Genomic DNA, 19,605 nt, shown 5'->3' on the forward strand with positions numbered 1-19,605 from the left:
AGCACGTCAATCAAAGACGGCCCCGCCCCTCGCCGGGCTCTCTTGGAGTCGGGGGACGAGCGGGACTACAGATCCCGGCGTGCCTTGCGCGGGGCGGCTGCGGGAGCGCAGGCGGCTGGGAGCAAAGCATGATGGGACAGCGAGGCGGGGACCGGGAGAGGGGCGGAGGGCCCGGGGGCGGCGTGTGGGGCTGCCACGGGTGGGAGAGTCCAGGGGTGGGGGGGAACACGGGTGTGGGGACATCCAGGTGTTGGGGACACAGATTTGGGGGCATCCAGGGGTGGGGGAAATACGGATGTGGGGATATTCAGGGATGGGAGTATCCAGATGTGGGGCTATCCAGGTGTGGGGGCTCCCAGATTCGAGGATAATCCAGATGTGGGGTAATCCGGATGTGGGGACTTCCAGGTGTTGGGGACACAGATTTGGGGGCATTCAGGGATGGGGGGAATACAGATACAGAAACATCCAAAGATGGGAGTATCCAGATGTGGGGCTATCCAGGTCTGGGGGCTCCCAGATTTGAGGATAATCCAGATGTGGGCTAATCCAGATGTGGGGGTATCCAGGTCTGGGGATATCCAGATAGGGGGACACCCATATATGGGGACATCCAAGTATGGGGGAATCCAGGGGTGGAGGGAATCCAGGGGTGGGGACACCCAGGATTGGGGGCCATCCAGGCAGATGGGCATGGAGGGGTTGGGGGGAATACATTTATGGGGTCATCCAGATGTGGGGCAGGCATCCAGGAGTGGGGAAGCACCCAGATATCGGGTGTATCCCAAGTATGGAGGAGCACCCTGAAGAATTCAGTCAGGAGGAGCACAGTCAAGAATTCAAGGGTGTGAGTGCTCTGCTGTGGATCCCAACCTTCCCAGGCACGACTTGTGCTCCAGCTGAGGCTGAAGAGTGGGTGCTGCAGAGCTTTGTCCCCCTCCATCTCACTGCACAGCCCCCATAACCCAGGCAGGCTCACAGGAACCTGAGCAGCCCCTCACAGCACCACAGGAAAAAAAAACAAACCAAACCAAACCAGGGCTGGAGGAGCATGAGAGCATCACTTCCACCCTGTTAGGATCTGCTGGCTTTTTCTCCCAACATCTTGATTCGAGTGTAATCAAAATCCATTTAAGTTCTAATTTAGTTTAATTTAAAAAAAAGAAAAACAAAATAAACAAAACCCCCAAACAAACAACAACAAAAATCCACACCTGTCAGCAGAACAAAGCTCTCTATGGCACAGGGCTGGGAATCATAGAATCATAGAACTGGCTGGGTTGGAAGGGATCTCAGAGCTCACCAAGTCCAACCCTTGATCCACTCCCCCCGTGGTTCCCAGCCCATGGCACTGAGTGCCACATCCAGGCTCTTTTGAAATATCTCCAGGGATGGAGAATCCACCCCTTCTCTGGGCAGCCCATTCCAATGTCTGATCACCCTCTCCCTAAAGAAATTCTTTCTAATGTCCAACCTAAACCTCCCCTGGCACAACTTGAGACCTCTTGTGCCCTCTTGTCTTGCTGAGAGTTGCCTGGGAAAAGAGCCCAACCCCCCCCTGGCTCCAACCTCCTTTCAGGGAGTTGTAGAGAGTGATGAGGTCTCCCCTGAGCCTCCTCTTCTCCAGCCTCAACACCCCCAGCTCCCTCAGCCCTTCCTCACAGGACTTGTGCTGGATCCCTTCCCAGCCTCCTTGCTCTTCTCTGGACCTGCTCCAGCACCTCAATCTCCTTCCTGAGCTGAGGGGCCCAGAACTGGACACAGGACTCAAGCTGTGGCCTCACCAACGCTCCCTGGGTTGCTCCCTGGGCTGGTGAGCTGGGCTGCTGGGTTCTCCATCAGGGCTGGGGTGGGAAGTCACCTTCAAAGTGTCAGCAGTGACATTTTAAAGCAAACAGAGCATTGGTAGCAAGAGAAGGGTTCAGTTTAATGCTTGGCAATATTCCTGAGTGCAAAGAGAAAATGTGCTCCTGCTTTTTGGTCAAACTTCCTTGTCAGCTCTTACGTGTGCAGACACAAACACAGATAATCAAACTGCAAATGTTTCAGGACTCTTTTACAATACTTTTATTTAAAAACTGAAAGCTTTATCAAAAGAGAAGACTCCAGGGGACCTTAGAGCTGCCTTCCAGTCCCTGAAGGGAACCCACAGGAAGGCTGGAGAGGGACTTTTCATAAGAGTGTCCAGTGACAGGACAAGGGAAATGGATTTAAACTGAAGCAGAAGAGGTTTAGACTGGATCTTAGGAAGAAGTTCTTCAGTATGAGGGTGCTGAGACTCTGGAACAGATTGCCCAGAGAAGCTGTGGCTGCCCCCTCCCTGGAGGTGTTCAAGGCCAGGTTGGATGAGGCTTGGAGCAGCCTTGTGTAGATGAGAGGTGTCCCTGGGCATGGCAGGGAGCTTGGAGGAGATGAGCTCTAAGGTCCCTTCCAACCTCAGCCCTTCTGTGACTCTATGATCAGTAGAACTGACTTCAGCAGTTGTGAAGTTCTCACAAATTTCCCCAATGCCAGATGGCAGAATAATCCTGTGGATGTCAGACATGCAGCTGCCCTCCTTGTGTCCCCTGGTGCTGGTGCCTCCCTGGGCCAGCAGCCACCCAGCACTGCCACCAATCCAGAGCCTCATCCCCCTGAGGAATGAAGGTTTATCTCCCATTGCCTGCAGCATTCATAATCACAGGTCCCCTGCTCATATTCCCAATAACCAGGGGGATGGAGCACTCTTGGTTTGAGGTCCAGATGTGGAAGTGATGGCACCAGGGACAGAGCTCTGCAAGATGTTCCACTCCCAGTGCAAAATGATGAGCCAGATGCAAAGGTGATGGGCACCCTCCTCTCACCTGGGAAGACAGATGAGGTTTGCATTGCTCTAAACATGTTTATCCTGCACAGTGGGATGCAACCCAAAAGTTCCAGGATAAGTTGGTAAGCCCTGTGGCCTCAGGTCATGTGGATGGATCAGCTGAGATCCAGACACATCCCAGCTGTGTTCCCAGGGTGCTGCCACCCATCACCCTGGGAGCAGAGCAGAATGGGGGCTCCCTGACCCAGGCAGAGACCTGCAGGCTGCCAGCTCTGGGGGTTCTGCCCCACAGCCCCTGAAGTTTCCACCCCGTGCTCTTCACAGGCAGTGAGTCTGGCTGGACAGCAAGCACCTTCTCTGCTACCAGGTCCAGAAAAGCTGGCAAAGAGCAGGTCAGGTAATGACCCAATCATCAGGCTCTAACTGTTGAGGCCAGTTAGGAAAGCAAAGTAGTTCTAAAAGGCAGAATTTCTGCCTAGGATGGAGTTTTTGCATGCAGCAAATCCCCTTTTCCCTCAAAAACCCCATGTAAAGAGGCAGAGGGAGGACTGTGCCAGCCCTGGGAACCATAAAGTGGAAAAATAATAATATGGAAATGCAACATTAAAAAAGTCTGCAAGATTACAGCCTTTGAATGAGGGTTGGCAAAGACTGCTTGTTGCCTGCTGGGAGGAATCAGAGAAAATCTGAACTCTTTAACCACCTCTTACCCAAGGGCTGCTGTGGCTCATGTGGATCTGAGGATAAATCTGAGCCTCTTCCCTAGGGAAACACCAGCACGAGGACAGTCTGGGCTGCTCTGGAAGATGATGCTGATCCCAACTTCTAATTAGGGAGATGACATAAGGTCAAATGTTCCTGGGCAGGATGTCTGCTCAGTTGTTGTAATGTCACTGCGCAGAATCGGAAAAGGGTGGGGGAAGACTGTTCCACAGCAAGGGCTGGGAAGGAAAAGGAGAGACATGGCAAATATCCAGCAGAAGAAACTCAGAAGCTCAGACATCACCACAGAGAGAACAGAGTATGAGAAACAGTAAAGCAGCTCAGGCACCAGCTCTGCAACACAGGAGAACTGCACCCACAAGGGCTGGCTCCTCAAGCTCCTCCATCTTGCAGAAGACTGAGGGTTTGAGGAGGAATTTTTTCTCAGTTGGATAATTCACCATCCCCAGAGTCAGTATCAGTCTTTAGTAAACAGACCCAACACTGGAATGTCCAATATGTTTGGCAGGTTCCCAATAGGAAGGTGACATTTGCTGGTTTTCATGGACCTGTCCTGTCTCGGGATCCCTCAGCTCACTGGATCCCAAAGCACAGCCACAGTTCGGACCATCTTGAGCTGTTTGGTCTCACAGAAAGATTTGAAAAGGCAGGATATTAGGAAGATTATTTTTACACGACCAAAAATAATAAAGTTTCTAGCAGCAGTTAGTAAAACCAAACTATAGAGGCATGGGATGAAGCAGGGAGGATGTAATTTAGTAGTGAGAGAGGGAGGCAAAGCATAAATCTGCTCTGCTGAGTGCCAGGTAAGGATGGGTCTCCACGATCCTGACTTAAGCTGAGGTGAGAAACATTATTCAGAGCATTCATCCACTAAATGGATCACAATCCAAAGTTATTCAGTATTAATATATTCAAATAAATATTTGTATATTCAATCAGAAATATTATTGTTATTATTCACCCCTGGAGTGGAAAGAAACCTTGGCCATCACTATTCCAAGAGAAGATCTTCTATTTGTCCATGAATTTGAAGCACTGATCATTAAAGAAGAACAAAGGTCCCTTCAGTTTCTGCAGCCAGTGATGTTCTGCAGCAGTGACAGATGCTGGTGGGGTTTTTACCACACTGGTTTTTCTTCAATGAAGTGTCCTCTTTCCCTGGGTCAAGGCAGGAGGGCACCCTCTCTGGGCAGCAGTGTCCATGTGACACGTCCATGTCCATGCCTTGCTTTGTGGGGTTCTCAAGAAAACTGCAAGCCCTTGGCAGCTGTTGTGTTTGCTGGACCTGCCTCCAGAGCTTTATTTTCTCCCTTTCAAGCTCTGACTGAAGAGGCATCAGGAGAGGCTTCAGCAGGTAAGAACAAACCCAATATATCTGGCCAGGGATGTCTTAGAGCAGCGGGGCCACAATCCCCTCTTTTCTGGGGCAGCTTCAAGTCACAGATGAGGCGTGGGGCTGGTGGAGGGGAGCAGTGGAAACTCCACCTTGCTGTGGCTCTTTGCCTCATTTCCACCTCCTCTCACTGGAATATGCAGGCAGCAGAGAAGGGATGAGCAATGCAGCTACACTACGTCTTCCTCCTCCTCTTCCTTCTCCATCCTTGGATCCTTGAACAGTGAGACCCCACCTCCAACACTGTGTCCAGTCCTGGTGTCCCCACCACAAGAAGGACACAGAGCTGTTGGAATGAGTCCAGAGGAGGCCACAAAGATGATCCAGGGGCTGGAGCAGCTCTGACACAAGGAGAGGCTGAGGAGCTGGGGTTGTTCAGCCTGGAGAAGACTCCAGGGGACCTTAGAGCTGCCTTCCAGTCCCTGAAGGGAACCCACAGGAAGGCTGGAGAGGGACTTTTCATAAGAGTTTCCAGTGACAGGACAAGGGAAATGGATTTAAACTGAAGGAGAAGAGGTTTAGACTGGATCTTAGGAAGAAGTTCTTCAGTATGAGGGTGCTGAGACTCTGGAACAGATTGCCCAGAGAAGCTGTGGCTGCCCCCTCCCTGGAGGTGTTCAAGGCCAGGTTGGATGAGGCTTGGAGCAGCCTTGTGTAGATGAGAGGTGTCCCTGGGCATGGCAGGGAGCTTGGAGGAGATGAGCTCTAAGGTCCCTTCCAACCTCAGCCACTCTGGGATTCTATGATCAAAATGAACATGCAATGAGATGGGGACAAAAGAAGCTGAGCACTGCTGCACTGTGGAGGTAGCATCCAAACCAGGAAAACTTTCCTAAAAGTAACATGTCTCCTAAAAGTAACATGTCTCCAGTTTCAGGGAAAGAAGTGGCTTTAAATGACTCATATCTGAGATAATTTTAAAAGCTCCTTAATCACCAGAAAGTGCAAAGGATGAGGCACAACATGAGGCTCTCACCTGGGCCCTGAGGAACAGGGGGAGGCACTGACCCTGTGAGGGAGGCAGAGGCTCCCCAGAGCTGATGGAGCTGTGGAAGGACCTGATCTGCTGCAGTTCTCTGGCAGAGCCACCAGAGCTGGGCTGGGCAAAGCTGTGTTTGCCTGGAGCTGTGACTGGGAGCAGGAGCCCCTGGCAGAGCCAGAGCTCTCAGGGCCAGTGGCTTGCTGCCAGCCTGGGAGTTGAGGCTGTGGGTTCTGCACTCCAGTTCTGGTGTCAGCTCAGGGCTCAGCTCTCCCCAAAACACTATTTACTTTTGAAAAAAAATGTAGATGAGACCATATAGGCACAAATGTCCATCAACCTGGGTTGCTGAGCCTCCAGTCCTGCTGCTTCTATGCTTAACACCACCTCTGGTGCTGCAGTGAGGTGAATGCAAGCCCACCCAAAAGGAAAACAACAAGTATCTGATGAACCCAGACAACCCAGCTGTAGAGTTTTCAGTGCATGACTCTACAAGCTGATCTTTCAGCTTGGTTTTGATCAGCTGGCATAAAAGGTCCAAAATACCCTTTGGCACCTCAGCACTGTGGCTCTAAGCCCCCCAAAGGGCTGTTGCAAGATGGCCCTTGGAACTGACATGGAGTGAAGGAACTGTTCAGCATCAGACCATGCAGGAGGTGCCTCCTCAACAATGCCAAATGCTGGTTCCACGAGGCACTGATGGGTTTAACCTCTTTGCTTCAAAACTAAACATTAGCATATTACTCAAACGCAGCGTAGGGGAAAGGGAAAGTTTAAAAAATCATGTTTAAAAATACTTAAATACTTGCCTTTAAAAATTCAGCCCTTCCCATGTTACCAAAATGGAGTTAAGGGGATCCACCAGGCACTGGCTCCAAGATGCCTTTGGTCCCAAAGCATTAGGATTTAATATTTGAATTTAACCAAGTCCTTCGAGCTCTTCTGCTGCCTTTAGTCCTGTTTCTCTCCTTTGTGTTTCCAAGGGTAGATGAGCTCTCCAAGGAACAGCTTCTTACAGAGAGATGTCCAGGAATCCTTGGGATAACAGCTGTAGGTTGGCAGCCTGTATGTCTGCACCAGGCTGCTGTAGGACAGGGGGTTGATCTGGGAGGAGAAGAAGAGAAGCAGCAATGAAAAGGTGTTGCAGGGAGACCCACAGGCAGCTGAGGAGGGAAACTGCAACTTTTGCATAGCACTGACCTCTGCCAGAACAAAGGGACAGAACACCTCTCTGGCTACCTGAAGCTGTTCAACCTTCTACAACATCCTGAAAGGTGAACAGATGGAGCCTGGCAAGGGCTGTTACTGGAATAATTCTTAAGGAGCAGACACAAGCACCAAGTTCATTACACAAGGGTGTGGAACTGGTACCTTGTTGTGTCAGGAGGTTGCAGTGGCTGGGAAAGATGAGGTCTCTCCTCTCCCAGCAGCAGCATTTCATCAGGGTGCACTGGCACCTTAGGAGCTCTTCCAGAATGTGCCAACTCAGCTGTATCTCCTCCAGGCCTCCTGCTTTGATGTGCTCAACCCTCTGCTCTCAGCTAAAGCTGAGTATCACCTGATACCCACCCAGTGGGATGGAGTCCTAGCACAGCAGGATGTGTGCCACCCAATGCCATGCATAGCTGCTCATTACCATTTAAAATTAAGTATCTTTGCCTGCCTTCATCTCTTTTAATTTGATTTTTATCACCATCCCAAGAATGACCATGCCTGGAGTCTCTGGTTAGGAAAGTTCATGGCTTCTGCTTATGGTCAGGAAGTCATTCTGTTGACCTTTTGGTAGAAGAAGGAGGCAGAAAAACACTTTAGCTGGACAAGGGGTGGCAGAAGCACACTAGGCCTTGGAAAATACCAATCCAGTGAAGCATTTCAAGGCAAAGAGATAGGTGAAGTTCAGAGGATTGGTCCAGTCTGGCCAAGATTTGATGAATGAAAAGGATGCAGAGCAGTAGATTTTCTTTAAAAGAGCAAATAGATGGTACAGAAATAGTGGATGTCAGTAAACAGACCATGAGAGATGCCAAGGAGAGGAAACCTAGAGAGCTTGAGGAAGCTTGGACAGTGGGGACATCCTCCTCTAGTAAAAGGGTTCAGCTATGCTGGCACCAACCAAGCAGCTGCATGAAAGGAGACTCATTCACAGCAACAAATCCAGGCACAAGGAAGGAGAGACAGCAGACAGTCATTACTTTGTCAAAAGCTCAATATTTCTTTTGTCCACTGAAGAACAACCAGTTTTCTGGGAGTTTGCCTGTACCACCAGTTTGCTTCAGCTGCCTGATGCTCAAGGAGAGGGGGAGCTACGTGGTTACACAGAGCTCTGAGAAAGGGTAATTAGGCAAAGAGTTCATCAGAACTAATCCTGGAGACCTTTGTAAAAGCACAACATTGCTGAAGCAGAAGGAGAAAATGCCTGTATGCAAAAGCTTCTTGGTGAAGTTTAGGAAAAAAAGGCCAGGGCAGGAGCTCCCAGTAGCTGAGGGTCACCCAAGGACAGCCAGACCCAGCATGGTGTGGCTGCAGGACTGACCCATCAGCAGGAATTCAATGGGACCCAAACAGATTAACAGGAAACTACTCCTGAGTGCAACCAACATGAACATCTGAACCAGAAACAGAAGAGCAGAGCTCATGCCACCAGAGGTACAACACAGAACCCCCCCAGACTGGTCTGGACTGGAAAGGAACTTAAAGCTCACCCAGTCCCATTCCCCTGCCATGCCCAGGGACACCTCCCACCAGCCCAGGTTGCTCCAAGCCCCATCCAACCTGGGCTGAGACACTGCCAGGGATGGGGCAGCCACAGCTTCTCTGGGAAACCTGGGCCAGGGGCTCAACACCCTCACAGTAAAGAATTTCCTCCTCAGATCTCATCTCAATCTCTCCTCTTCCAGTTTAAAGCCTTTCCCCCTCATCCCATCCCTCCAGGTCCTTATCCAGAATCCCTCCCCAGCTTTCCTGGAGCCCCTTCAGGCACTGGAAGGTGCTCTAAGGTCTCCCCATTGCAGGCTTCTCTTCTCCAGCCTCAACACCCCCAACTCTCTCCTCCTGGCTCCAGAGCTGCTCCAGCACTCAGATCACCATGGGCTCCTCTGGACTCTCTCCAACAGCTCCATGTCCTTTTGTTGCAGATCCATTTGTCTGACCCACAGCCCCACAGCTGATATTCCAAACACATTCTACAGCCCAAAGACCAAGGATCAGCCACAGCATTTATGGGATGTTCTGCATGACAACCAACAGCATCATATTGACAGCTAAAAACCAAACAAAAAACCATTAAAAAACCCAACCAAAAAGCAAAAATCAAAGAAATCTGCCCCCAAAAAGAAAAATCAGCAAAACCTGAGTCACTATTTTTGCCCATTTCCACAGCTGCAGGCAAAGCAATATTTTTAAGTGAAAACAGGCTGGGGGAGTACAGGAACTGCAGCCCTGCAAGGGAGACCTGCAGTGGGTACTCTGCTCTTAGCTACAAGGGCTGGGAAGTTGGGACACAACGTTTCTCATTGAAAATCCCGATGCTGATACCACTTGGCAACACTTTGCATGCTGAGAAAAAACAAGAGGTGGTTTTACAGCCACAGCCTCTCCCCTCTTAGAAATGGAAACAAACAAAGCAACCCAAAGCAGGCTTGCTCAGGAAAGTGGCAATAGGAGCCCCTTCCATGCAGTTTCTGTAGTCTGAAGCTATAATGCACCCTGATACACTACACAGCCTTTGTTTCATGATGCAACTGTCCCCTTTTCCCTTCCTTTTTTGCTTAACCTTCTTCCAAGCAACTGCTCTGACACCTCCAGCAGAAGGTGAATCAAACTCCTCGTGTCCTCTCACAGGGCAGAAGATTTTTCACCACCAGAAAAATTTCTTCAGGTGCACGAAAATAAATGATTTGAAACACCAGTGAAAATACTGACCTATGTAAAACTTCCTGGAGAAAATTAGGTAGCATTTGGAATGGAAAATATCACCCCCCACCCTCTGCCTGCCTGTGTCTGGACTTTGCATTCCAGTGCCACTGTCCTGAAAGAAAAAAATAATCACTCAGCTGAACCAGAAATGGAAAGTGAATGCTCAAAAACAGAATTATTGATTTCTAATCCATTAGCAGCATCCCGAAGGACAGATGTCAATGTATCAGCCACCTACAGATTAACTTATTTTGGGTGTAGTTATGTCTGTGCAGCCTTACTTCCATCCAGCCTGGCTCCAGAGAGCCACCAGACAGGGAAAGGACAAAGCCACTGCCACATTTCTAAAAAGGAACCTCATCATCTATTGTAAATAAGATTTTTAGCATGTCACTTAAAAATAGACTTTTTAGCTTGTCCTCTCAAAGGGCCCATCAGACAGTGGTGTATTCAGCAGGAATTCTGACACCAGCCCATTTCTCATTCCCACCAGCACCAGAGAGCAAAAAAGAAGTGTCTTGATGGGCTCTCTGCTCATTATTACTTGAACAGAAGGCCAAGAAAGACATCCACTAAAGCTCTTCCACCCCTTCACATGATGGCACAGGCTATATTCCAGATAGCAAAAAGATTTTTCTGCAGTGGTCCAAGGAAAATTCATCATGCTCATAGGAGTCACTGCCTCTGCTCTCTAAGTCGTGATCTTTTTCCCCTGGAGCAGCCACCCACCTCATCTCACAAACACACTGATGCCAAATTCTCAGCTCAGCAGCTCTTCTGCCTCACCTTTGCTAGCTGGTTTTGTTTTTATGGAGTTTCGTGGCCACAGAGATTGGCAGATTTTGGTTCTTATACCTCTACCCTCCCAAAACACAGGAACTGGGAAGGCAGCAGGCTAAGGGAAGATCTGGGTGGAAGGGATTCCCTTCTGAATTGCTGCTGCTGGTGAGCTGGTTGTGTGCTGAAATAGGGCAGGGGCTGCACTGGTGATAGAAAATCAAAAGAACTGGGAAGCTGCAGTTAATTCCTTCCCACACACTCCCCCAGCATCCAAGTGTTTTTAATAAATTCTATACACTACTTGCATCCTCTCCTCCTAGGATGCAGTGAGCAAAGTGAGGAAAGGGAAATTTCAAAATCATTCCTGAAAGCATAATGAGAACTTTGCTGCTTCCAGCACGTCGTTTCTTCTCAGACAAAAACATTTTCCTTTAGTACATCTGATGACAGAGCCTGGAAATGTAAGGTTACAAAAGCCCAGGTCACCTTTTTCTATGCACCTTGCCAGAGCAACACAGGAGGATAACAGGAGGTCCTTCCCCATCTTGTCTTGCTCACCCACTCATCCTGCCAGCAATCATGGAGAGGCAAAGGGGTTTCAGCACATCTTGAGGGAAAAACCTTCTACAAGCCCTTAACTGCCTTTCACTCTGGATGGTTTAGCCACCTCCTTTTGCTCTCAGTGTTCAGCAATTATTAAGGTGAAGCTGTGCAGTCAGAAAGCAACATGAAGCCCTAACACCAGCAGTCACAGTGCTTCATGTTCCTCAGATCTTTCCCATTTCATCTCACACCATTCAAGACATTTCTCTAAATGCAGGACTTGAGCAGGGTATTAAAAAAGAAGGGAAAGCAGTGATTGCCATGGGAAATGTATTCCCCTCCTTTCAGCATTTCTCAGCTGAATTTTTTTAAAGTGGGGCCTTTCAGTGAGACCTGGTTCAGAACTGCTCCAGAGGAAAGAAGGATCTTGGGGGTCATTCTGAGGAGAAGCTTGCAGCAGAAACTGCCACAGAGGGCACGAGTGGCTCACCTGCATAAGGAGGCGAAGAGGTTTCCCATCCTGCTGCTCGAGGACTCTGAACTTCACACCAGCTGCAAAGAAAAAAACCAAGGAAACAAATCCATGCTGGAGAAAATCCTGTGCCATTTACTGCTCAGTTCTCTTGGCTGAGCACTAATTTCCTAGGAATGGAGTCTTTAACCTTTCTTGCTTTGTGAACCCTTGCATGCTTCCAGCAGGAAGAACAGATTCTCTCCGCAGTGGCTTTAAGTGTAATTAATAATTGAATCATTAAATCACAGAATGATTTGGGTTGGAAGGGACCTCTAAAGCTCATCCAGTCCAACCCCCTGCAGTCAGCAGGGACACCCTCACCCAGATCAGGATGCTCAGAGCCTCCTCAAGCCTCACCTTGAACATCTCCAGGGATGAGGCCTCAACCACCTCCCTGGGCAACCTGTGCCATTGTTCCACTGCCCTCATGGGACAGAACTTGTTCCTAACACCCAGTCTAAATCTGCTCTTCTCAAATTTAAAGCCATTGCCTCTCATCCTATCACTCCAGGCCCTTGCAACCAGTCCCTCTCCAGCCTTCCTGGAGCCCCTTCAGATACTGGCAGGAAGGTCACTCTGAGGTCTCTCCTGAGCTTTCTCTTCTCCAGGCTGAACACCCCCAGCTCCCTCAGCCTGGCTTCATGGGAGAGGTGTTCCAGCCCCTGGAATTCCTGGTGAGGGCTCAATCCATAGCTTCTCCAGGAGTTCTGTAAGCACCAAAGCTCAGCAGGCATGTGGTGTTTACCCTGTCTACACCCTGCCAAAAGCCTGGAGCCTTCCTCATGAGTGCTTGGCTGTCTGGCATCACTCTGCAAACCAACAATCTCTTAATGAGATTACTTAATTGTTTGAGAGTCTTAAACTTCTGGGAAAATACCTGCACAAAAGGGCTACAAATTTATATTAGAATGACCTATAGACTGCTACAATTCCCAGCAGCCTGAGCAGTTCAGGTCACAGAAAAAGCAGCAAGGCAGGGTCTACTGTAGCAGAGAAGAACCCTAAATTATTCCATGACTGCCAAGCAACTCCAAGGCCCAGGGTCCTGCTTTTTCTGTCCACTGGCATCATCGATGGCACAAGAGAGGTCAGGACATGGACCCATAAGTTTTATTTCACATGACAAAGTGCTGAAGCAAGCTTACTCCTTGTCTGTATTCCAGTAATCATGGAGACACCACCGTGACAGGTCCTACAGAACCATGAAAAAACTTGCCCTGAAGTTTGTGATGTGAATATCTAGACACTGGGCAAGAGGGAAAGAGAATTACAGACAAAATAAACTGACCTGTTCATAACTGAACAGCATGTTGGTAGCTTGTGTGTGGGCAGAGCTGGAGACCTCACTGCCTCACCTTACTTCAGGCTAAATCAACACCTCAGGGTACCCATCCCAAGCAAGGTGGCATCCCTTGGCTCCACTGGACAGACAGAACTCGTGCAGAGAGGACATTTATTTGCTTTGACATCTTTGCAAAAGGATCTCTGAAGTCCAAAGTGGTTCATTTCAGATGTGTGGAAAGAAAATGTGGATTTTGTTAGTGGTGTGTGGACAGATTGCTCACTTATCCTGGCCCAGGATGTATTAATGTAATATTTTGTCAATTCAGAAGCTGAGTCAAAGAATTTGGAGGCCATGTCTGAACAGAACTGAACTTAACCACTGCACTGTATCCTTGCTGACATGAAGAGCTGGTAGAGGCTTCTCTATGGTGTCTGCAAAATCAGCTGCTGTAATGTGTGCCAGAGGATGCTTTATCCAAGCTTTGAGTCTGAAATCAGGGAGGCAAAACCCAAGCAGTGAGGACACCAAGTGATGTATATTCCCTATAGTCCTTTGAGTTTCATTCAACTGCTCCATCTGTTACCACTGCAAAGACACATTTTTGGGTGCTGGGGCAGGAACACAGGCTGCAGAAATTCTCAGAGATGCCTCTTCCCTAGCAGGCAGCATGGCAGGGCAGTGGGCTGACTCTTCAAATGTTTAAAAGGAGCAAAGAAACAGCCAAAAAAAATAAGTCAGGCAATCCTCTTCCTCAGGTGGAGGTTTATTGCCCTGCAGAAGGCAGCTGGCTGAACAAAACTGAGGAGGAGGAATCCAAAACTGACAGGAATTTATGGCTTTACAGCCCTCATGGCAACAAGATTTCCTTCTACCCTATGACCTGCTGTTCTCTGGGGCAGCTTTGATCTGCAGTGGCTCCTGTTCTCCAAAGAGAGGTCTGAAGGGCTAAGGAGTTTCTGCCAGGACATTCATAGGAACCAACTGAAGGCACACATGGAAAAGCAACAGAGGTGGTAACATGCCTCAGCTCTACCTTCCCAAAATCATCCCAAATCCCTTTGTCCAGCAGACAAAGCTGTTGTTGGTTGTCTCAAGCTTCCCTTGCACTTGGTGACCAGGCTTGCTTTAGATGATCAAGCTCTTATATTTTAAATTCCTGCTGCATTCTCTTTAAATGGATGGGAAATAATACTGTAGACCTTCTTGATCTTAACATGATTAACCACAGTGTTGACAGTTAAACTCCCTCCAAAATGACCTTTTACTCTGATGCCAACCATGGCTGATGGTTACTAAAACTGCAAAAACAATGAAAAAACAACAACTAGTTTCAAAATGGTGACAGAACAGTCTCAAAAAGAGAGTGATTACCTGAATTCTGCCCAGAGCTCTGAAACTAATTCAACCACCTCAGCTCAGGATTTAGAATCATAGATTGTCAGGTTGGAAGGAACCTCAAGGATCATCTGGTCCAACCCTTCTAGGTAATAGACTTCTGTTAGTCAAATCAGCACAGAACCAAAGCAGCTCCGTTGGTTGAAAGTCACTGTAGACCCAGCTCTTTCAAACAGCAGACTTTGCAAGTATTTTTTATAATTTTTGTAATTTGCCTTGTTTCAAAGCTCAAACCCCCCAAGCTTCACAGCTTCTTTAACTCTCACAAGTTTTACCTGACCTGATCAGCTAGAACTGGAATCAAAAGTTAAACTCATTTATAGGGTGCTTGTTAGGCTGTTATTTTTAGTTGCCACAGGCTTTGTAAAGCTGCTCCTGATTCTGCTTCAGCACCAAATATCTTTCCACTGCCACCCTCATCCTGCTCCTTGCAGTAAGAGTAAGAATAACTGCAAGCCTTGAACCTTGGGCTCTTTCCTGCCCCACCCTGCATCCTTCTATTCAGAAGCCACCCTTTACATCAAAATTAAATGCATAATGCTTGCAAGTCCTTGGCCTCCTGCCTGTGCAGTGCTGCAGGACTTACCTGCCAGTCTGTAGGATCTGCAGAGCCGAAGGATGATGGAATAAAGAGGCAGAGAATCAATCAGATCAACCAGCAAGTGGATCAGGCCCTGCACAACCACCACCAGCAAACGGAGCTGCAGAGAAAGAGGTTTGTTAGAAAACTTGAGAGCAAGAGGAGATGCACCACTGGCAAATCCATGAGCTGATCTGCAAGCTGACATTGCTGGGTGCTAAGCTAAAGCCTCCAAGTGGGGGTTTGGTATCTAGAAATGCTGGGGCATCCAGATCCTGCACAAGGCTCCTGGATAATCTTATTTTAAGGATGGAACTGAAATGAAGTTCCCAGGGTTGCAGAGGCTGTGACCTGCAAGCTTTCAATGCCCACAGTCTAAAAGGGAGAATTCAGGCTTCCATTCTGAGTAAACTCCATCACTGTGGACTTTCTCCTCTCTCTCCAACTGTTTGTTTCTCTCATGACAGTTCTCTCTCCAACAGTGAACTGAAGTAGCTTGTTTCTGCCTGAAGATACCCCATGTAGAGCATCTAAGCAAGAGCAAAGCAGTCAGAAATGAGCTCCCTGCTCAGTGTTTTCTGTCCCCTGCCTGAAGCACCTCCTTTTGTCAGGCAGTGTTTATTTTTACTGCCAAGCTCATCTGAAAAGAGAGGGCTCAAAAAAGGATGGTGAAACCATGTGATGGCCACTGTCCACAAAAAATTTTGCTCCAGGCAGGCCTTGGAAAGGACTGATCATATGGGGGGAAAAAATAAAAAGAAAAATAAAGAAGTCCAAGCCTCTGAGCAAAGCCTGGTTGAAAGCATTTAACACAGCAAGTTAGTTTCCTCAAAAAAAAAAAAAAAAAAAAGTTCTGGATCAAACTAGAGGGGCTGTAAACCCAGATGTGAGATAGTAAAAAAAAAAAAAAAAGCCTTCTGAGTGAAAGATGGGGGAACAGCTTGTCCTGCTGACTGGGATTTACTGGGAATTCCCTCTGGAGATACACAAACATGTGTCCTGAATTCCACTTGCTTGGCCTACGTAGGCTGTGTGAGAACCCTTCCTGGGACACCCAGACAAAATTATATCTGCTTTGGGAGTCACAGTAAATGACTAAGGAAACATTTTTTTTGTTGTTTCTCCACAGAAGACCATATATGACTATTTTCAAAGGTTGAATCTTACCAGGGTAAACACCAAATAATACAGTGCAGTTGTAGGCAGGAGGAACAGCAGAATTGTGAACAGCAAAGTGCCAATAAATAACTGGGGGGAAAAAGAAACACAATCATTAGCAGAGCAATGGCAAAATAAAATAATATAAAAGGAGACTGTGAGACAATGAGAGTTTGCAAGGCTCCTTAATGTGTTTTTTTTTTTAATCCCTACATTAAAACTGCTAATACCTTGAGTATTTTCAGTACTGCTTCTCTCACTGGGCCTTTTTAGAAGGCTCCTTATTACAGGAGTATATTTGGAAAGATAAATAAGCTGGATCCTGACAGCATTTTTTCCTTTAGAGGCAATACTCAAGATCTCCTATTACAGACCAACTTCCTTATGGAACAAGAGTTGTATGATCATGATGTTTGTCCACCCCCTATCCCTGCAAGTTTTAAAGCCACTGGTCAGTTTTTTACCAGGAGAAGGGGGAAGGGTGCAAAGAAATAGAAATTTGGTCGGGATTTTTGTAGAGAATTGCAAAATATTTTTCTTCCTCCTCGTCCTATAGGAACAAGCAGCAGGGGAAAAGCTGACAAAGTCGAGTTGATAAACACCCCCACCAGCAGCAGACTGGTCAGTCCAGCCACAGGACTTCTGCTTCTTGCTTGGTGGGAACCTGGGAGACAGCAAGAAGGTGGAGTTTCCTGGGGCAGGGGGAGCAATGTTCACATGCTGAGGGAGAAAAATCCATAGGAAAAGCAGGTGTCATCAGCTCCACTACCCACAGAAAAAGCTATTTTTACTCTGGGCCAGCCCAGCTGGGGTACATCTAACTAATTCCAACTGGGAGAAGTGCAGATGTGTGACAAACAGGGATCTGACTCTTCAGGTTTCAGTCACCACTTCCAGAGCAGCGAGGCCACAGGACCACAGGGCACTGACACTTCTGCAAAAAGACATCATGGCCATGGGACATCAGGAAAGAAAATAACCCAGACAGCCCTGACACAGCAGTGGATCAACATCCCAGCTTTATACACCTCACCAGAAATAGCTCATAACCCAACCCATCCTCTTCACAGCAGTTGTTTCTCCTCTTGTCACTCCACTGCTATTACTTGACATCTCTAAAAGTCTTTTCATGTCTTTAGAATGTCTCTTCCCACCCAGGCCAATGACATGAGTCCCACTGGCCCCCAGAGCAGTAGGATGACTCCTGAAGTGCCAAATTAATTCTCCTCAGAGCACATGGGGACAGAGCCCTGATGCAAATCATCTTGCTGGCATTGAAGATGTTACTTTTCCATCACTAAAGAGGCAGAAAAATAGTTGTGGTGGAAGAAGCTCAAGGTTATCTCTCGCAACAGAGAGAGAGAGGACCTGGAATGACCAAATATTATTGTATTATTGTCATGTTGTTTGCAACGTGGCACACTTCAGGCTCTGCTGAACTTCTGCAGGGCATTTCAGAAATTAAAAAAAAAAAAAAAAAGAAGAGCTCACAGCTTTTGGCAAAGAACTGCCTGTGCTGCTTGAGTGAGAACGTGTAGGCCAGGCTCCAGCACGGCGTGAATGAAATGGAGACTTTTAATAGAAACACTGGCACGGCTGTTACTGTGGCAACACTGCTGGGCACCAGTTTTTAAATTGTCTCCCTCCCCCATATCCACTCCCAGGCTCCAGGAGCTGTGAGCATCTGCAGCACCCACACAAGCTCACCAGGGCACCTTGCAGATGCTCAGCACTTGCCAGAATTAAGCCCCCTGAGCACACGGAGGGAGACTGGAGAGCGGTGTCCAAGAGTTTGGTGGGAGAGCCGTGGGTGCAAAATGTTGTGGTGTCCTGGGCACCACAAAGCCTCCTGTGGCTCCTGTCTCACGATTAGGCAAAGCAGGACAGAGGGGAGAGCAGATATTGCCCATGGGGAAGGTCCTGCAGCCCTACCTGGTCCAAGTCATAGGAGCAGGAATCCACTCGCTGCCGGAGGACGTTCCACTTCTTCCCACGGAACAAACGCCAGAGAGATGACAGCCCATAAATCTTCAAGCAGTAGAGCCTGAGCAAAGAGAAGGTGCTGTGCATCAGAGCTGTGAGTTCCCCAGCTTCAACACCAACCAGCTGTCACCAACACACCCCCGTGCCCACGGATGCTGCAGAATTCAGGGTGGCAAAAGGAATCAGCTCGAGAATGATGCAGAGAAATTGCTGCTCAGTGAACCTCAGCAGGGCTGGGCTCTGGCACATGAAAAGCTGGCTACAGAAGGCAGCTCTGGACCACTGGAGGGCAATGGGAATGCCATGCAAGGCTCTTGATCTCTGCTCACCTTCATGAAGAGGTTGGCAGGTAGGAAGCAGTGAGTGCTGCTGGAGGGTGTCCCCTCTGAGCAGCAGCAATCCCCAGCCCCACGTCCCCACTTCCCAGCAGCAAAAGTTGTTCTCTACAACTGAAAGGAGGTTGTAGTGAGGCTGGTGTTGGCCTTTCATCTCCAGTGATTGGTGATAGGACAAGAGGAAAAGGGTTCAAGTTGCACCAGGGAAGGTTCAGATTGGATATTAGGAAAAATTTCTTCTCCAAAAGAGTGGTGAAGCATTGGAACAGGGATTGGTTATTAGGAAAAATTTCTTCACTAAAAGAGTGGTGAAGCATTGGAACAGGCTGCCCAGGGAGTTAGTGGAGTGTCCATTCCTGAGTGTGTTCAAAAAAGGAGTAGATGTGGTGATTGAGGAGATGATCTTGTGGTTAAGGTGGTGTAGGACTGACAGTGGGACTCGATGATCTTAAAGACCCTTTCCAACCATGATGATTCCATGAGGATTCTATGAAAAGAAGCAGTAAGATTGCTCCTCTGAGCTCCCCTCTGGCTCTGCAGTTTAGATCTGCTCTGTCCTTGCTTCACACCCCTTCATTCCACAGCAGGGATGGCCAAGGTCTTACCCTTCACACTTGAGTCCTTTTTGCCTCAGCAGCACAGAGAGGAAAGGGAGGGGACTGGAGGCCCTGCAGTCTCTTTAGCTTCAAACCTCCATGAGTGGGAAGAGATCAACTAAATAGCTAGTGGCAACCATTGGATTGGATCCACTTGGAGCTACTTTCCTCCCAGAAAATGGTGAAATAAGCCTGGTGAGATAAAGGGTGGGAAACTGAGACACCTATAGAATAACACAGAGGGAAAAAGATAGAGAAGAGGCACAAAGAACCCCTGGCAGCAGTGTCCAACACACAGAAAGGGGACACAGACAATCTGTGGTGTAGAGCAGAGCCTGAGAAAGCCTGAGCTACAAAAGCCAGACTGGTTAACCAGCCTAGCTGGGGTGGAGACACTGCTCAGATTTCAAAGCAACATTGTGAAAGCAGAGGCAAGAGAAGAACCTGGTCTGAGGAACACCGACTGCTTCAAGGACTTGGCGAGGTGCCCCCAGACTGGCAGGAGAGTGGCCAGGATCTGGTACACACCTGTCCCCTGACTCTGACTGAGGTGACACACTCCCCACACACCCTGCCGTGGCACCAAATGGGTGTTCCTGCTGCAGCACCCACCTCCC

The 19,605-nt window shown here is 48.4% G+C and overlaps 1 protein-coding gene across 2 annotated transcripts in view; it reads right to left on the bottom strand.

The window, feature by feature from the left end:
• Window positions 1-2,043: 2,043 nt before the first annotated feature.
• PIGQ (phosphatidylinositol glycan anchor biosynthesis class Q) overlaps window positions 2,044-19,605 on the bottom strand; it is a 35,580-nt gene continuing 18,018 nt past the window's right edge. For both annotated transcript variants that reach the window (XM_071761057.1, XM_071761056.1), the window contains exons 7-11: window positions 18,007-18,118; window positions 16,084-16,164; window positions 14,923-15,037; window positions 11,633-11,694; window positions 2,044-7,008 (exon numbers count right to left, since the gene is read on the bottom strand). In XM_071761057.1, the coding sequence (XP_071617158.1) occupies window positions 6,856-7,008; window positions 11,633-11,694; window positions 14,923-15,037; window positions 16,084-16,164; window positions 18,007-18,118 (523 nt within the window). In that variant the 3' untranslated portion in view covers window positions 2,044-6,855. The remainder of the gene's footprint in view (window positions 7,009-11,632; window positions 11,695-14,922; window positions 15,038-16,083; window positions 16,165-18,006; window positions 18,119-19,605) is intronic.

The sequence above is a fragment of the Heliangelus exortis genome, chromosome 17, assembly GCF_036169615.1.
Source record: "Heliangelus exortis chromosome 17, bHelExo1.hap1, whole genome shotgun sequence".
Classification (NCBI taxonomy): domain Eukaryota; kingdom Metazoa; phylum Chordata; class Aves; order Apodiformes; family Trochilidae; genus Heliangelus; species Heliangelus exortis.